The 19,492-nt window shown below is 38.1% G+C and overlaps 1 protein-coding gene across 2 annotated transcripts in view; it reads right to left on the reverse strand.

The window, feature by feature from the left end:
• Positions 1–8,136: 8,136 nt before the first annotated feature.
• Positions 8,137–19,492, reverse strand: part of LOC106936532 (bone morphogenetic protein receptor type-1B) — a 71,788-nt gene continuing 60,432 nt past the window's right edge. For both annotated transcript variants that reach the window (XM_015017598.1, XM_015017597.1), the window contains 10 exons: positions 16,962–17,124; positions 16,759–16,858; positions 14,079–14,181; positions 12,348–12,444; positions 12,083–12,221; positions 11,663–11,855; positions 9,889–10,186; positions 9,620–9,795; positions 9,068–9,198; positions 8,137–8,986 (listed from right to left, as the gene is read on the reverse strand). In XM_015017598.1, coding sequence (XP_014873084.1) covers positions 8,861–8,986; positions 9,068–9,198; positions 9,620–9,795; positions 9,889–10,186; positions 11,663–11,855; positions 12,083–12,221; positions 12,348–12,444; positions 14,079–14,181; positions 16,759–16,858; positions 16,962–17,124 — 1,526 coding nt within the window. In that variant the 3' untranslated portion in view covers positions 8,137–8,860. The remainder of the gene's footprint in view (positions 8,987–9,067; positions 9,199–9,619; positions 9,796–9,888; positions 10,187–11,662; positions 11,856–12,082; positions 12,222–12,347; positions 12,445–14,078; positions 14,182–16,758; positions 16,859–16,961; positions 17,125–19,492) is intronic.

Here is a 19,492-nt window from a genome sequence, read left to right on the forward strand (position 1 = left end):
AAAATATGAATATTCTCCAATATTTAGACCGGCAAAACAGTTTGCTGACTTGTCCTTTTAATAGGTCACAATCTTTCTCCAAGGGAATGTAGAGAGGCAAAGAATAGAGAGGAAAGAAACTGTAGGAAGTAGAGATATGAGCTAGTCATGTCTCAGGAATACCATCGAAAGCATTGCATTTCAATTTAAAAGAGAAACAGATTAATTTCACACAGACTGTCATATTTCAGGTCAAGACAATGGCTGTCATGAAAGCTTGAATCTTCCATGATAATGGCTGCATTGGGAGACTCAGGGGTTTCCTAAACGTGCATCAAAGCAACACTGCAGGTATGTTTTTGATGAGGGAATGTCATTATAATAAAGTTCCATAAAGTCCCTTTAATGGAGTTATTAGTAGTTTTTCTAATATGGACAATTACCACACACTTAGACCATGTGCTAGCCATTTGGGTGCCCCAAGCACAAATGCTTTGCATAATCTTTCCATAAATTTTGCTCCAATACCTGGGTACAGCACTCTGTGAACAACCAGCTTCTTTAGCATCCTTTGTGTAAATGACTGTCTACCAGACAGCTATCACTTATCCTGCAATGGTTCCCATGATTATTTAGGTCATGACATGACCATGACATAACATTTCCACAATAAAAATCAGATTTTTGATTCATTTTACACAATATTCTAATTTTCCGAGAAGCTTAACTTTTGTGTTTAATCAGCTGCACACCATAATCATCAAAATTAAAATAGGGAAAACTTAAATTGGTATCGCTCCACTTGGAACAAATCCAAGCTTCTGGTTTTGATTTGATTTACTTTTTTAATACCTACTTCCCTGATACGCCCTGTGCTTGTGTTTGAGGCTTGAGCAATATAAAACTTAGTCATAACTGTAAGAGTTTGTCTTACTCCTATTTAATATAATGTAAGCCCACAATATATTGCTGAAAGTCAGGATTTTGAGTAGCACAGATCCCAGTGGAAGGGTGCAGCATTTGTAACCTTGTGCAACGCTGTAAAGTATATGTGTTTCTAAGTGATTAGGATGAATCCCAAGCCACCAGCTAATGGTTCGCATAGATTTATTGGAAGCACTGGGGGTACTTAGTTTTAGCCTCATGAGACAGGTTGTAATACATCATCTGCTCAACCAGGCTACATACCTCAAACTTTGCATCAGATCTCTCAGAGAGACTGTCAGAATTTACATGGGAATGTGTTAAAAAAAAAAAAAAAAAAGAACAACCAAAAGAATAAAACCCTTCTGACAGTTGCTGTTTAGCATCCAATTCTGATTTCAGATGATGTGAATGCCTTATGTCGACCTGTGAAGTCACAGCACTGGGCATTTGGAGCTTTCAGGTGAAGTAGTTGTCTCTCCAACAATAGTGTTTTCATAACCAGCCAACTGGGAGGAGATCTAAAGAGGGAGGCAGGAGCACTAATCAATAGGAGAGGGCGGACCGGTGTCAAACGGCAAACAAACAAACAAGCCATTATCCTGACACGCACTCACACACAAGAGATACACTGGGTATTTATTTTAGGATAGGTCTAAATGCATGTATTGCACAATATATTAAATTTGTAATAAAATGCGTGCTTGTATGTGAGGGAGAGACATTCTGTTTTTGGTGATTCTTTGTCTTTTTATGCTAACTCTGATTACGATAGCATAATGCCTAATTATAAGTGTGTTACATTAAACCCTAAACCTAAAACAAAAGCATTTAGGTGTACGTAAAGACCTGATTTCAATACTTGCAACAGTGCTGAGTTATTGGAGACACAATATGAGTTTATGTGCATTTTTAGGAAAACTAGAAGACCTCCATTAGTTTTCATGTCTGTCTCACTCACTCAAGTCTTCCCACTGCCAAAACATTTAGTGTCATTATTGACTAACAGTGAGATTGCAGCATCCTCACAGTCCTTACAAATAATTCATATCTAGTTCATCATTCTGTTACTGCAGTATTTCTGTTATTCAAATCTGTGTCCAACATTCTGCACCAAAAACAGTTTGAAGTTGGTTGAGGAATGCTAATTCCTATCGTCTCAAGCTGCTTTTCTATTGACCATAAAATTGTAAAATTGGAATTATGAAAATAAATTTGCTTATTTAGGAAACACTGCAATTTCAAAGAAACTTGCATATTTTTTTTTTTTTTGATGAAAAGTTTTTTTCTTTAGGATGAGGTGGCTTTTCAGGCACATTGAAATTTGCATACTTTGACAAACTGCAGCAAAAACACCTTTTGGCATCACACAAGTCATGCCAGTTTGTATACAGCAGCAACATGCTTATTTGTAGACAGTGATCTCGTTAGACTATGTGTAGCTGGTTCCACAAGAGGTCTCACTGCGTCGTACAGTTCATCAAAAGTTTAGTTTGCCATTCTAAAGTGTTGAATCCATAGCTCTTCTGTAAAATCGCTGTCTACAATTTTCCAAAAAGGCTGCATACGTAGCCGCTCCAAAGTTTAAGGAGCTTGTCATTCCAATGCCAATGCCGTCATCTCCTCTGATGGCAGACGATGAGCACTACTGCTGTGGCTGAAATATGAACATTTTTCAAGCAATTGGCACGGTACGTTCATTGATTAGAGAGAACTTTCCACTGGCACGGTCATCAGAGTTGGGCAAGCCGATTTCTCTGAGCCTCTCTAAACACTAAATTCCTTCATCTTTCCTTCATCTCTCCTACTTGTAGGCCCTCTGTCTGCATGTTTGGGTTCACACGTTCAAAATGATTAAAAATGGAGCATGCTTGTAAAAAAAAAAAAAAAAGAAAAGAAAAAAAAGCTGATTTGCATGAGCAGATTCCAGCTCACTCCTGTTCACTCCTCTGACTGCTCTGCATCTGTGTGGGCATCTGTGTGAGAGCCGTTCACATGCTAACCGGTATGTATGTGTCAGCTATTTTTTTTTTTTGTTTTTGTTTTTTTATCAGTGTGGGTGTACATTTTCCCTTTGCCAAGAAAAAACATGGTTGAAATAGCACACATCAAATGCGATCAAATGGCATAAACTCTGATATTACTTGTATTGATCGAATCTATGTGGTGGCACTTGGAGGCCCCGGAGGCAGGAATCGGAGCATGAGCGTGTTTAAGTGATTTGTGCTTTGTCTGATGTCTATGCTTGTCTGCATTTGTCTACTTGTGTGTGTGTGTGTGTGTGTGTGTGTGTGTGTGTGTGTGTGTGTGTGTGTGTGTTAAAGTTTGTTCTTAGCAGTGCTGGTGACGGAAAAAGAGAAAAAGAGAAGCGTTATTGATTTTTAGCCTAGCTGTGCCACAGCGAGAGAGATCTGTTTGGGTGGAACTGTGATTACCTCCCTTTCCCCATGTCCCTCTCTTCTGTTACCTCTCTTCACTTAGCATACGAGCAGGCTCTCTCCATCCGTACAATCTCAATCGTTGGGTCTAAACAAAGCGTATGATGTGCTCTTGCTGTCGTCTATTTCTGGATGCCAGCATGTCTGGGAGAGAATATGTTTCAAAGTTTCTGCAGCTTAGAAATGAAGTGTTTATATTCTAAGTATACCACACTTTCCACACAGGGATTTGTGGGTCTGCGTTTGTGTGCCTTTACATTCGTGTTGCTGTGCATACACTTTCTGAAACAATGACAGCAGTATGTAAGGTTTTAAAAGATTTTGGAGCGAATCAGTTGCTTGGTTACCAGAATCTGTTTGGCAGGTTGCAGTTTTTGCATCTGATATTGCAGACATTCATATATATAGTGCTATGAAAAGGTATTTGGCTCCTAGTAGGTTTCTTTTGTTGTTGCTTTTTATTGTAACATATTTTTCAGCTCTTCAAATTCTAATACTAGGCAAAGATAACAGAAATAAATACAAACAACAGGTTTTAAATTATAATTTCATTTGCTAAGGGGAAAACATTCATACCACCCTTAATAAATCCTAAATCTGAGTAATAACTTTTGTTGAAAAGCCGATCACCTGCTACAACCAGACCTACTTGCTGTCTGACCAATAGAATCAAGAAACATAATGGAAGATTCTAATTGAATACGTCTGAACTAGGCTAAAGGATCTTAAAAGTGCCCAGTAAAATTACAGAAGACATTTTCAAGGCTTTGTGACTTCAGTGAACCACAAGAAATGCCATTATTCAGAAAATGTGAAACCATGGAACAGAGGGGAGTCCTCCCAGCAGTGACCGGCCCACCAAGAAACCTTCTGGAGCACATTAATGACTAAACCAGGAGGTCACAAAATAACCCAGAACATCGTAAAATACAAAAGGCCTCTGTTATCTGGCATAAAACAAACAGCACATTTAAGAAAAAGAACATTATACTATACTAAGAGTCAAACATGTTGATGAAAGTGTAATGCTATGGTGATATTGCTTCAGGACTGTGATGACATCCTGTCATGGAACCATGAATCCTGCTTTCTAGCAGAATGTCTGACCATCTGTTTGCAACCTTAAGCTTGAATGCTTGCATCATGCAGCAGGACAATGATCTGAAGAACACCAGCAAGTCTGCATTTGAATTGTTTAAGAATTGTGTAAAGACTGGTGAGTCAAAACTGATCAGTGACATAATGTGGATTGATCATTGCCACCAAGTTTGGTCCGGTTTTGCTTCGAGGGGTAATAGCTTTTTCACATTGGGCTACGTGGGTTTGGATAACCACACCAGCATTTTAAGTATGACTGAAAATCCCCACAAAACAGAAATCTAGAAGGGGGCAAATACTTTTTGCCAAAAGTATGCTGTAAAACTTCAGCCAGTCTGTTCAACACAAAGGAAATGACGGAACCGAAATCAGTGTACAACAGTTTCTCAGCACATCTGTCTTTCTCTCTGTTCACCAGCCTCTTCCCATGCTATTAAATTGGAACAGACGGCTACACAAAGCCAATCTGTGTTTCTCACTATGCGTAGTCAGATAAACAGATAAATGATTAGTTGTAACAGAGGAGAGGGAGTCTTAGTGTCATCATTATGAGTGAGAGAGGGATCAGGATTAAAAGAGCAGCATTGTGTCTACCAGATTATTGCTTCAGTGCGAGTGTGTGTGCATTCGGCATGTGTGGCTGGCTGGTTTTCTCATTACAGGATTAAAGAGCATCTGGTTCAATGTTCCCACTCAACCCTGCCATTCAAAATCACCGGGGAAATAATACTCTGTTGTCTCGCTTAGGTGTGCTTGAGTGTCTGTCATCCAGTTTCGTACGTACCGGCCTTCACACATGCTGTACACATGACTGTGCTTGCATGCCATCTGGGAGATCAAATATGGATTGGATTAAATTGAACTGGACACAAGCAGAAATGAAATTGCAGTGTCTTGAGGCTGTGTCAGGGAGAGTTGAGACGATGTGTGCTCTTGGCTTTCAGAGAAAAAGAAAAAAAAAAAAAAATAAAAAAATTCAACAACCTCTTGACTCAAATACATTTCTGGTTATATAATAGAAGGCAAACTGAGAAGGATTCAGCAGGATCTGCTGGCAAAATCAGGTAGATAGATAGATAGATAGATAGATAGATAGANTTATTTTTTTTTTCCTTCCAAATTTTGCATTTTTTGCCTTTTTAAAAACCAAAAAAAAAAAAAAAAAAAAATCCAATACAATAAAATAAACTGTGTGGTTGTTATATGACAAAATGTGAAAAAGCTCAAGACGTGTGGCAACTTTTATAAGGTATTGTACATATGGGTGGTTATGGAACCTCTAATTTAAGGTGTGAGGAAATCAAAGGGAAGGGCTGAGACACTTTAACGAGAAGACAAGCTGAGGCCATCAGCTCTTTGGATCTGTTTCTTTGAGATCAAATATAAAACCTGGAAACACTTTTCACGCCGTCACTCCCAAAATGCTTACATGTTGGGTCCAAACAGACGCCGCTGTCCTCGTGACGGTTAAGGGTCAAAGATGTATTGTGACGTACTAAAGCTAAGTCATACTATATCTATTTTTTAACTGAGTAAACATGTTGGAGAAAATTGTTTTTTCTTTGAAAGAAACATATTTGTTTCTCCGTTTACAGCTTACCAGCAGAATGATCTTTTTTTGTGTGTGTGTTTGTGTTGTACAATTTTTTTTTCTTTCAAAAGAGGATACATCCAGATCTCCTTTGAATTGTTCTTCATGTTGTGCAAAGAAAGTAGTGTAAAGATATAAACATATGTAAAAATATTTTTTATCTACAATCTGTACAGTTGTGTACTGTTGACTATATTTGGCATATTTCAGAATTTAAAAAAAAGCAGTACAATTAGATACTAGTTTGTATGTTTCAAAAGGTTCTTTTGAGTTTTTCCCTTTTTGTAAAAGCAGTGTCTACTATGCAAATATTGGTTATCATGATAGAAGTCTATAACTAGAATTGTCCTTGTAATTTTGCATTTTATTTTGAGTGATTTGATTTGATTAGTGTGGGATAGTATTGGTCCATTTTAGCTAACTCTGGCACGCTTCAAGAGTCTTGCTTAATATTGCTGACTGCTTGCCTCTCTATCTCCTCTAATTATTTTCTGTACAAAGTGTAAGAAAGAATTTTTAAGACAATTAATAAATTATATTTATAAGCAATGCTGAAACTTTGCCCTACATTGTGTGTTTTTGTGGAAAGAGCCGCTGGAAAAAAAGTCAGCTATTGGAGCTTGTCCTGCGATATTATGAGACATTTTCTAAATCACAAACAGTCAGATAAAATGAGCCAGAAGGAAGGAATCGAAAAACTAAAAAGTCCTTATGGTGTCACTGTTCTACATGCTGTGTACTCAGCAGCGCTGATGGGTTATAATGAGGCATGCTGGGGTTTTCTTTCTTTTTTTTTTTTTTTTCCAACAAAGGAAAGCGCACATCTGAGTGACTCATTAATATGTGGCCGCTGCAAACTGTGAATCAAGCATGTGGATAAGAGGGGATGTTGAAATTTTATTAAACTTCTTAAATAGTCACAGCAGGTAAATATTAAGTATGGCATAATTCCTAAAAGGAAAACAAATAGAGAAAGAAAAGTAAATTTACTCAAAAAAAATAATAAAAATCGCGCACACACACACAGCAATATAAATATGAAAATATGAAACTGACTGATCTGAATAAGAGCTGTTCCTGTGTTTGAATCTCAGCCTGAGGTTCTTCTGCATGGAGTTTCCATGTTCTCCCTCAGCATGCCGGGACTCTTTCCGGGTTCTCCAGTTTCCTCCCAAAGTCCAAAAACTTAAAGGGATGCATTAAGCATTTTCTAGGCACACAGTGGGATTTAATAGCATAATCAAGAAACTATGTTACCCTCAGTTTTTACCATACATCCTATGCATGTGTATATGTATATCAAATATGACCAAAAAAAAAAAAACAACTTTGTAATTTAATCCCTTGAAACACCCCAGTTTTGTTTTTGATAACATTATAACATGATGTAAAGCTCAAAAAGTTGATTTTACATATTAGCTCATTGCTATCCCTGCCCTAAGGTGTAAGTGTGTGCATGTTTGGTTGTTAGTCCTGTGTGTGTTTGTGATGCCATTCGATGCTTGATAAGTGCTGGAGATGAGCAACGGCCACCAAGTGGCGCCGCAAGGACAAGTGGGCACAGATGATGGATGGAGGAAAAAAGGTAAAATGTTTGTGGATCTGCATAAATAAGAAAACGGCGACAAAAAAGGAGCAACTCACCTAAAGTTGTCTATATATGAAATCAATGTTTGAGATGTTTATGACCTATAGAAGAAAACAGGTGGGATGAGTTTATCTTGTCACCACATAGTGAGAGGAACGGTAAGAGCAGTAAATAAATCTTAACCTACTGTGAAGAGACTCCAGCATAGAGTGGAATATTAGTTCCCAATTCTCCATAATCTTTATTTTAGGTTTTTATGCAAATATGCCAGAAATGTAGGGGGGGATGTTTCGGAGTGTAGCATAACTACCAAATAAGAAGGGGTTCCATTAATTATTGATTGCTGTAAGAGTCAATAATTCATGTAAGCATATCCACAAGAGATAAATACAAAAATAAAAATCTGACTTGGACTTACGTTCCATTTTAATTCCATGTTGGGAATAAGTGTCTGTTAAGGCAAGTTTTGAATTGTTACAAATATGCTGAAACACAAAATACAAAAAAAAGGCCCTCAGTTAATGTCAACATAGAAACTTTATTTCCCCACAGACAAGTCTTCTATTTGAGTTTTACATGGGAAAGAAAAAGCATTTGTACAACTTCCATTAGCCTATTGCAGCTCACATACAAATATTGAATTTTCAGTGTCTAGAAACGTTATCACCATGAACAAAATTTTACAGTAACGCCTCATAATACTTGTGTCACATGGTGTCAGGTCTTGCAACCAAAAGCAGTCCATTAATGAGTGACAAAAATGTGTTTATTCCATAACAATAATAATAATAATAATAATATAAAGCCAGTAGTGAGGTGGCATGTGTTTAGAAAGGATGTGTTCTGCAGTGATGTGTTGCGTTGATCCACACCTCTTCAGTTCTATCAATCAGACCTTCATCTAACAGGTAGGACAGCTTTCACAGAAAGCACAGATATTATGTTCCACTTTACTGGTCAGTAGACAGTTGTAGTTTCTCTGCAGCTACAGCCTCAAGTTAAATCTATCCAGGACACATTTGCATGATTCACACTAGTCTGAATCTAATTTGATAAACCAACTTGGCCGCATACGACATGGCTGTTTTCAAAGAGCCTTGAGTTGCAGAGTTTTGGGCGTATATATACGATTGTGTGATCTCCTAATCTCCTTTTGTCCGAGAGACGAAGGCTTTGCAATGGGCTGGACCAAAGCCAGTGTGGTTGTCAGTGTCCGTTCTTTGCACAGCTGGCAGTGGCTTCTCACAGCTTGATATCCTGTGATTCTGACATTTTGGCAAGTGTCTTTTTGACCCGCAGGGCTGTCAGGCGGCAGGCCGGGTTGTTGGCCCAGCATTCTGTCATCAGCTTCCCCATCTGTCTCAAACACTGCAAAGATACAGTTTTGTGTTCGGGAGGTCATTCGTTTGTTTGTGCATGTATAATACTGCATTTTTTACCATATATTACCTCATCGCTGCTCCACCGATTTGGAAAGGATGGCCGTAGTTTCTTGATGCAGACCACCTCCCGCATGTCTTCGTATGAAGGGTCTGTGGGAACTAACTCGTGATACGGTAACTGGTACTCTTCTAGGATTCCTGCATAATATAAGTCAGAGATGACAGTTAACTTTAGGGGTGATTTCAAACTTAAATTTCATACACAGTTTACCAAAAGCCATGCAGTGAACGGAGGAGTTGTGCTGAAGTAGAAGAAAGTACTCAGATGAACTGAGAGGTGGGTAGTAATTAATTATTTTTTTTACTTGGTTACATTTACTTGAATAGCTTTTTTAGGTGCTGCATTGTACTTTTAATTTTTACTTCAGTAATACATTGAATTAGGTCAACTCTTTCTTGTTTGTCAAAGGCGTTTCTATGTGCTGATTGATTGAGCTGAAGGCAATTTTCCTTCCTCCTTACAATTATGAATGGACTCACACATAAAAACCTTCTGAACTACACCGAAGTGGGGAAAAGGTCAAGGGGTCGGAAATTGTTTGCAATGCGCTGTATTTACCTCCGGAGACACAACGCCGAGCGATCTCCCAGAGGATGAGCCCAAAGCTGTACATGTCGGCCATGATGTACGACTGAAAATGACTCCTGTTCAAAGTCTCGTCCAGAACCTCTGGAGGCATGTAGCGCTTTGTACCAACTCGAGTGTTGGGAGGGATGTCCACTTCGTTGGTGTCACTACAGTCAGAAATTTACACAAGTAAGAACTAATGTGTAAAAATATACATTTAAATGGGAGGACGCTAAAATGTTCATGTTTCTAATATGCACCTGATAAACTTTACTGCCAGTCCGAGATCAGCGATGCAGCAGGTCCCATTTCTTTTCACCAGTATGTTCTTACTCTTAAGGTCCCTGTGAGCAATGGCGGGTTTGCCCTGAGTGCCAAAGATCTCTGTGTGAAGGTGACAGAGTCCCGAAACAGATGAATAGGCCAAACGCAGCATAGCTTTATTGTCAAGGGTGGTTGATTTCAGGTAGTCATACAGGGATCCGTTTTCATGGTAGTCAGTGATGAGATAGAGCTGGGTCCAGGAGCCGGTTCCTTTGATATCTGCAGCTATGAAACCTGTGAAAGAGGGAATGAGGGACGGATGGGGGATAAAGAGAGGCAGGGAGTTATAATTTCCATATTGCTGGTTGAATTTGAAAGAATCCAGCTGTTCACACATTACGCACCTTTCATATTCGCTAATAGCACCAATAATTATGATGGGCAATTCAGATAGGTAATTCTCCTGACAGTTTGCTCGTATAAATGAACAGCATCAATTAGGCTCTGTCATAACGGCACAGACCACTTTCACAGTAAAGGATTTCTTCTTATTCTTCTTCAGGATTTATGACTGTAATAGGATTTCTTTGAGTTTTTTTTTTTTTTGTTTGTTTGTTTTTTTTCAAAATGAATCTGTTCAAAGTAAACAGAAATACTGATTATTTTATGCTGTGCCATGGGACCTGAAATATCTTATACATGAATACTGAAGTGTTTAACAATCTAAATTTGATCATTTTATCACTGTTCTGAGAATGCAGAGCAGATCTTTATGCTGTATTGTTACAATCAAGAGTAAGATGGAGATAAAGCTTTTAATGTCATGTGGCTTTCTTGTTTCAACTCATGCACTGAAATGTATTAAATTATATCAGAGTAACAGAGAACTTTGTGTTTGTATGAATGAAAAAGTCTCTGAAATAGTTCATATTAACATGGTTGTACCTCTGGGTTTTACATTTGGTTCACTGCTTATTAGTTTGTATTTTAATAAAACACAATATGCTTATTTCTACTCATTGTCTTTCAGTTTCACAAATCATGCTATTTTATGTTTCAATTATGTTTTTGCCATATCAAATGAAAATTAGCTTTCATGGCTAAATCTGGCATGTACACATTATTGACCCAGGCATTCCTGCTGGTTTGTGTAAATCATATATTTTAAGAAAAAAAGACATGATTTTAGAAGTGGACAAAATAGCAAAAACTATTTGACATGTGATTAAAATCTCACATCATACAATTTGCAGTGAAACTCAAAGACTATTAAATCTCTTTGAATACTAATACTAATCACAATATGATCATTTGATTTGACCAACACATTTCTGGGGAAGAGAAACTGTGAAGGGAACTAAAGATTAGGGTGATGGAAAGGAGGCCTTCCAGCCTCACCACAGATAAATGTTCAAATTACCCACAGGAACTAGAAAGCTACATCAATGAGAAGAAGGGAGAGTGTTGTAATACCGATACAGTTTTCATCGATTAACAAAGGTATAAATAATTTTTAACAGGTTACTTTTGTGTAAAATATAAACTTATAAACAGATGCTTTTATTTCTTCTGAGAAATAAAAGCATCTCATCGTGTACGACAAATATATGCAATTTTTAGTAAAAAAAAAAAAATGTTTTATTCTAAATCTGTAATAAACACATTCATTACAATTGTAAAGTTATAAAACAAAATTTAAAACAATAATTTACAGGTGCATGAAAACCCTAGGCTTCAGCACTACATGCCAGGTCATCCAACGAGACTCACCCAGTATGTTCTCATGTCTCATCAGGACAGTCTGGTAGATTTCGGTCTCTCTGAACCAACTGGCCTCCTCGGTGGTGAAGAAAACTTTAACAGCCACCTTTTCCCCCCTCCACCTCCCCATCCACACCTCGCCATACCTCCCCTTTCCAATCTGCTTCACCATCTGAATCTGCTTGGCTATGGTTCTCTGGACCTGGGGGTGAGGAAAAAAGCAGGGCACAGATAAATAACGTACCATCTCTGTGCCTTGCTTTGTGTGCCACCATTTATGTAATTTTGGGGTTACAAAAGCCTTAAAAGAAAATACTCCCATGTGTTGTTTGATCCATTTTGGGAGAGGAAAAATCTAAAGATTTAAGGGTTAAAGACTGACATGATTGCAAGCAGGATATTTCCAAAAGTGTTTTGTGGGCATCTCACCAACAGAGGGAGACCTGAGCCTGAGCCAGAGGTCTGCGACTGCTCTATCAGGTCCTTCAGAGACTCTCCGGGAGGAATGTATGTTTCGTCTTGTTCCAAACCGATGCTGTACCGAGGACGAGATTCTTGCCGCTTGTACCTGTAGAATCATGTTATCCAGCAAACGATCATCAATTATCCTCTAATAAAAAGTATGGCCTGCACAGCACGGTTTGCAAATTAAGGAAGGAAGCAGTGAGGTATCATCGCCGTTCCGTGTGATTACCTGAAGTAGCAGAAGATAATAATGGCAGCCAGTATAATGATGCACACAGTGACAGAGATCAATAGTGCCATGTGGTGGATCTTCCAATCGACATACACTAGACAGGAAAAGATGACATCATTTTCAAAAGTGACATTTAAAACATTTAAAGACAAATAATTTTATTTGTCTTTTCTGCGTTTCCCGGTTTGACTCTATTAGTCACACGCCACTTGAGTAATCTGTGTTCAAATCAAATTCCCCTCATCATTTTTTCTATTTTCTTCTGGCACACTGTTTCTTCCCTCTGGACCTGGGAACAACGGCAGGAAGCCCTCATCCTGAAGTCGATGAATTCTCCTCCTGTTCCCTGATGATAAGGTTACAGATTGATGGCTGCCTTCAGCATCTGCAGTGATTTCCCTGGGAATCTTGACTTACTGTTTCTCAAACATATTCGTGTACAGACCTTGGTTTAAACTAGACGGCTTGCATCAACTCCCTCACTCTCCAAAATTACATACCTCTGAAAATTTGAATATTACATAAGAGCATCAAAATAGGATACTTAAAAAAAAAAGAATATATTTATTGGAAATGCCAACATTCTCAAAACTAAGCTCATTTTTATATACCCAATATTTGTAAATGTATTACTGCATCAATGCGGCATGGAATGGAGGCAATCAGTCTGTGGATATGTTGAGGTGTAAAAGAAACATGTTGCTTTGGTAGCTGCCTTCAGGTCATCTCTGGTGTCTCTAATCTCCATCTTGACCACATTCTATAGATTCTCAACGGGATTCATGTCAGGCCAGTTTGCTGACCAATCCAGCACACTCATCACTAAGCTAGCAGATCAACACCAGAAACCTAAACCATCACTGACTGTAGAAACGTCACACAGGCTTTCAAGCAGCATGGATTCTACTTCTTTCCACTCTTCCTTCAGATTCTGGGACTTTTATTTAAAAATGAAATGCAAACTTTGTTTTCATCTGAAAAGAACACTGCTGTTCAACAATCCAGCTCTTTTTTTTCACATAGCCCATCTAAGACTTGTTGCCTAATTAGGCAACTTGTAACCTAAGTTCAGATTTGTCTGAACATGGCTCTTGACTGAGCCCAGCTTCAGTCCGTTCCATGTAAAGCTCCTCCAACTAGGATGTTAAAATCCTTAAAATGAGTTTTAATGATTACAAAATGACTTTTAAGGATTTAAAACTTGCAACCTTAAGACAACTGTCTTGAGGTTGTGGTTATTCCTGTCCTACTACACGTTTTCCTTCCACTCAACCTTCTTTGTTTAGATACAGCACTTTGTGAACAACATTCTTCAGCTGTGGCCTTTTGTAGCTCCTTCTAAAAGGTGTCAATGACTGCCTTTTGCACATTTGTCCAAGCGACTGTCTTCTTTATGACTGTGTAGTCTACTGACCTAAACTGAGTGATCAGGAAACCTTTGGAGGTATTTGAGTTAATTAGCACATTGTGGTTTAACACTGTGACTTTCCAACATTTAACCTTTTATTCTAATTTATATATATATATATATATATATATATATATATATATATATATATAAAATGAATTAATTTCAAGTTCTACAATGTTGACCTTTTTCATAATAATCAATTTCTTTGTATTTGTATATCATTCTATTATTTATCATTACACTGTGACTGTACACTACAATATGAACTGGATGAGAAAACGAGAGAGATGGCGTTGACAGTGTAGAGAAAAACTTACGAGGCGGTTTGAGTGGGGGCAGTGTCGGATGCAGGTTTCTGTTACAAAAATCTTCATCCGTGCAGCACTCTAACGATTTCCTCTCATGGGGGAACACCGTGTCCTGAGGACACCAAAGTCATAAAAAATTGAGCCTGGTATTAGTACTTAGTACATACAGCACCTTTCACAATTATTGACAGTGGGGGTTAAAAAAAAAAAAAAAAAGCTGACATAAATTTGTCTCTTGTTGCAGCTTGGCAATATCACATTGCAAACTACTATGACTGTCTCAACTGAACTTTGAGATCTTTGATATCGTTTTTCATCTTTCATGCTGTGCTGGATGTGATTCATACATGTTGCCACAAAACACATTCAGTTTAAATGTAGTTATGTCAAAAACTAAGGAAATGTATGAAAATCTTTGAATTTAATTTAAAAAATTTTAAAATAAATCCCTCACTCTTCTGCCACTTTGGAAACATAAACATTTTGTCAAATACTTCCAGGCAAGAAAAGTTTGATCTAACTTAACCCTTTGATGCGAGAGTGACTGACTATACAGTCTTCTGTGACTGGGTCCTTTTTGACCTGGGTTACAATCAATGTGTTTTTATGCTACTTTTGTCATTTTGATTCAAAATAATGTTTTGTATAATACTTTCTACTGTGTTTTATGTCACCCAAAAATTATTTCATGTTTGAAATATTTTCATTTTTCACTTTTTTAAACGTTTTTAGAACAATTTGTAGAACATTTCTGACAATTTGTAGAACATTTTTAAAACAAAATGACAACAGCAGCAATTTTACAACAGCAATGATGAAATGTCAATAATGGACAATGTTAACATCCATTATGTGTGTGTGTGTGTGGGCATGGGAGGGGGATGGAAAAGAGCACATTTCTTGAAACTAGCTAGCTAACCAGGCTAGCTAACATTACAGTCTCTATTCTATTACACTCCCCGTATCACGTATGTGAGTGTGTGTGTGTATGTGTATGATTTATCCATCCATCCATCCATCCATCCATCCATCCATCCATCCATCCATCCATCCATCCATCCATCTTCTGTTTATCCGGGGTCGGGTCGCGGGGTCAGCAGCCTAAGTAAGGAGGCTCAGAGTTTGCTCTCCCCAGCCACTTGTTCCAGCTCCTCTGGGGGAACCCATGGCGTTCCCAGACCAGCTGAGAAACATCGTCAGCTTGTCTTGGGTATTCCCCAGGCCTCCTCCTGGTGGGATGTGCCCAGAACACCTCACCAGAGAGGCGTCCAGGAGGCGTCCTGACCAGATGCCCGAGCCACCTCAACCTGCTCCTCTCGACATGAAGGAGCAGCGGCTCTACTCTGAGTCCCTCCTGGATATCTGACCTTCTCACCCTATCTCTAAGGGAGAGCCCAGACACCCTACAGGGAAAACTAATTTTGGCCGCTTGTATCCATGACCTCTTTCTATCGGACATAAGCCAAAGCTCATGACCGTAGATGAGGGTAGGAACTTAGATCAACAAGTAAATAAAGAGCTTCCCTTTTTGGCTCAGCTCTCTCTTCACCACGACAGATCGGTACAATGCCCGCTTCACTGCAGACGCTGCACCAATCCTCCTGTTGATCTCCTGCTCCATTTTTCCCTCATTGATGAACAAGATCCTGAGATACTTGAACTCCTCCACTTGGGGCAGGACATCCTCCCCGACCCAAAGAAGGCACTCCATACTTTTCTGGCTCATTTATTTATGCATTTATTTCTATAGCTATGAATTTTTATTTTATTTATTGAGATGATAAAAGAAAGAACCTTGAACACATTGATCAACAGGTGTTGTATGTCATTCAACACACTCTCTCTCTCTCTTGGTTTTCTCATCCAGGGTGTCAGACACACACAGAGACACACACACAAATAATAAAGATGCACAATAAAGTATAGGTGGTAATGTTAGCTAGTTTGTTAGATAACTAGAGTTGGGCAACTTTGAAGAAGGCTAATATGTTGATTCGTGACAATAACGCTGTCGCTGTACTCATGATTGACAAACATATTTGTGAGATAAAAACTAAAGATAATACTTATATGTAAGAGTTCTTGCTGTGTAAAATAATATTATTCAGGGGTGACACTTAGGTCTTAGTGTGTTTGGTTCACAAAAAATGTTTTCCTGACTGTAATAATTGGTAAGAAACAAAGATTCCCATTAAATTCCATAGGAAATGAATGCGGGTCATTTTGGATCCACTCACGGAAGAATGGGGTAGTGACATAAAACATGCTATTTCTTAAAATGTATAAAAGGTCAATTAAAAATTTGAATTACATGATTTCAGTAACACGTTTCTTGAGGAATACCTGGAATATGAAGTGATGAAAACTTTTCATTACAAAGATATTGCAAAAAAGATGACCTCGTCGGGTCAAAAAGGACCGAGTTACGCATCAGAGGGTTAATGTGAGAGAGAGAAAATGGTTGCCTTTTTAAATATCTAGAGTCTAACTATATATAGCTGTAATTAAGCAAAAATAAACATAATAACCAGATTTATAGTCAACAGAGTCATTTTGTTTTTGTTTTTTTAACACAATCATTGGAAATCTTGCTATATAAAATTATTTAAGCAATATCAATCACAGACGATTAATAAGTGTGTGTGGGGAAAAGAAGGATATAGAACTGAACTGTGATGTTCAAACTCACTCTGCACTGAAACTCAGATCCAACCAGGCCCAGGCAACCTGCAGTGAGGAAAGCCACCCCGCCCTCCTCCTCCACCATTGTGAAGCAGAACCCATCCGTCCTTCAAAAAAAAAAAAGGAACATTCAGAAACAGAAAAGCAAATAAAACAGATGGATCTTTTATTAAAACATGAACTTATGTTGGTTCTGTGTTGCTGCGTTACCTGCATGTGTTGTTAGTTGAATCATCGGGGCAGTGGTGATAACAGTGACACCACAGGAACCTCTGAGAAGACAGAGCAGGAGCCGTGCTGCCTAATGCCTTCTTCCCACTCTCCACTGTCTCCTTACTGGATGCCTTTAGCAGCATACTGTCCAAAATGTTGCCTATGAACAAATTAAAAGAAAGAAACAGGCAGATAGAAATTATAGATCTGCTTTATTCTCTACATTGCACAAGTCAAACAAAATCAGGGAAAATGGACACTAAACGTCAAAAATACATAAAACAAAACAGAAGTAGACTTTTTAAAAAAACAGATAAAAAAAAGTATAACCGGATTAACATTTTTATTGAATATCAAAAATTCTGACACTTTCTAATTTCCTCCTAGTTCATGTTGTGTGATTAATAAGATATTTCTGTTTTTTTTTTTTTTTTTTTATAATTTATTGCTTGGTTCTAAAATTAGAAGGGATGTAGTTGACTAATTATCAAGAAAAATCTAAATGAAAATTTAGCACTTTCTTCTTTGATTTCTAATTTTGACTTCCAATGATTCACTTCCTGCTTTTTCTTCCCCTGGCGGTTGAAGAAAAATCCACAGAAAAGCTGCACCGAGCTATATAAGCCGCATGATACAAAGCGTAGGAATAAAGTAGCAACTTATAGTCCGAAAAATACGGTAAACAGTTATGCATAATTTATGTCTCCTGTCCTCCTTGCTCTTTGATCTATCATGCAGTTTAGGTTTCTCATTTGTCGGGTTCCTATACGCCCGTCATGGCAGTTTATCGCTATATATTTTAATGCTATATATTGTGTCGCTCTCTGCTGCTCTGATTAAACTCCTCATAATGCATTTGCTGAGCCCTGCCTCTCTCTCAGTATTTGTTGGTGGGTTTGTAAGTTCCCCCGAGGGAAGAAAGTTTAATATCTGCTCTCCCAGAGTTGGCATGCAGCGAGTGATGAGGTCACAGCCAAGATGACAAATATCAGTGGAGCAAACTCTGGATTCACATCTGAGCTTCATGAGCTGGCTGACTGAATTGAAATATAATCCAGCACACAGTGGTGAAGCACATCGAATCCACTAAAACAACAAAATACGAAATGGACAAGGAGAACCTGATGAAAACATTCTCCTTGCATGAGAAATAAAACAAACGAGCACAAACACCTGATACCATGGCACTCTCTCACAGCAGATTATTTAACTTATCCAACCCCTACAGCTGTTAAAAGACTAGAACAAAGCTCCAGTTTTCCCTGGTTATCTCATTTCAAAAGGCACCTGTTTGTCACTTGAGGGGAGAAGGGGAATCGCAGATGTGTCTTTCTTCCACGGCTTTCAAGGTTTTTATTCATACAGAATGAACAGTGAGGCCAGATGCACAACAGCTGCAAGCAGCGATGGTCCTAAGCAAGCTCTTAAAATTAAGCATGATTTTGGAAGAAGATTCTGGTATTTTATTTAAACATGTTCACATCACGGAAAAGCTACAAGAAAAACTGTACATGCTGGAACAAACAGTGAGCTATAAAGATTGGGTCAATACTTTTCACATGTCTAGCTTGTGGAAAGCTAGACACTGTAGAGTAAGTGTAAAATAGGAACATATATTTTAAATGAGTTATTTTAAATGAGAAAATCGTACCTGAAAACATAACGGCCAGCAGGAAGAGAGTTTGTTAAATGATCTGCTCTATTTGAGCCAAGTCGTAAAATGGCACAAATGTTTAAGCATAGACTCATTGATAGGCTGATTGAAAGACATTAAAGAATGACCTAGCAAGTACACTAAAACAAATGCAACACTGTGTGCAAGATGTTAAACTTTACCCAACATCTAGAGTAGTAACTAGGATTACAAAGGCAAGTCTCAAGTTTGTCCCTTATATTTTGTCTTTCTAGGCTGATGTTTATGTTTATGGTAGAAATATTTCCACATACACAGGAACTATTTCAAATAGTGTCTTTATGCACCAACTGTGTTTCCTGACAGCTAGCAGTTAGTTGGAGACTGCAAAACGGCCCAAAGGCTGATAATGGCCCCAAGTTTAGACACTCCTGAATAATATCTGAAAAGATAAAAGTTGTCAGATGGTATAATTAGCCTAATTTGATGGATGTACAAAAGGTATTGCAACAAAACACTAAAGTTTTGTTGCAACCTATGGTCATGACTGTGGAGGAGTAGCTCTCGTCTGTTGTACTTTTTGTCTTTTTAGGGGAAAATTGTGTACATAGTAACAATCTGACTAATAAAATCTTAGTGTGTGCATGTGCACAGAAAGTTGTCCACATTATGGTGTCAATAAAAATGTATCTGAGTTTTTAGGAGTTTTGATGTCTATTTCTATTGAGCAATACTTTTGTTTTTTATATCTTGCTAATCAAAAGAAACCTGACGACGGGTCGGGCCCCTGTGATATCAGGCTGCAGTGGTTTTAGTTCTGAGGGAATATTGTTGTGTTTGATCATCTCATCAGTGCTGTCTTATACAAATCACAAAAAAATCTGCATTGACATTT

Source organism: Poecilia latipinna, unplaced genomic scaffold (genome assembly GCF_001443285.1).
Source record: "Poecilia latipinna isolate Pla-1442-1.1 unplaced genomic scaffold, P_latipinna-1.0 Scaffold2165, whole genome shotgun sequence".
Lineage (NCBI taxonomy): Eukaryota > Metazoa > Chordata > Actinopteri > Cyprinodontiformes > Poeciliidae > Poecilia > Poecilia latipinna.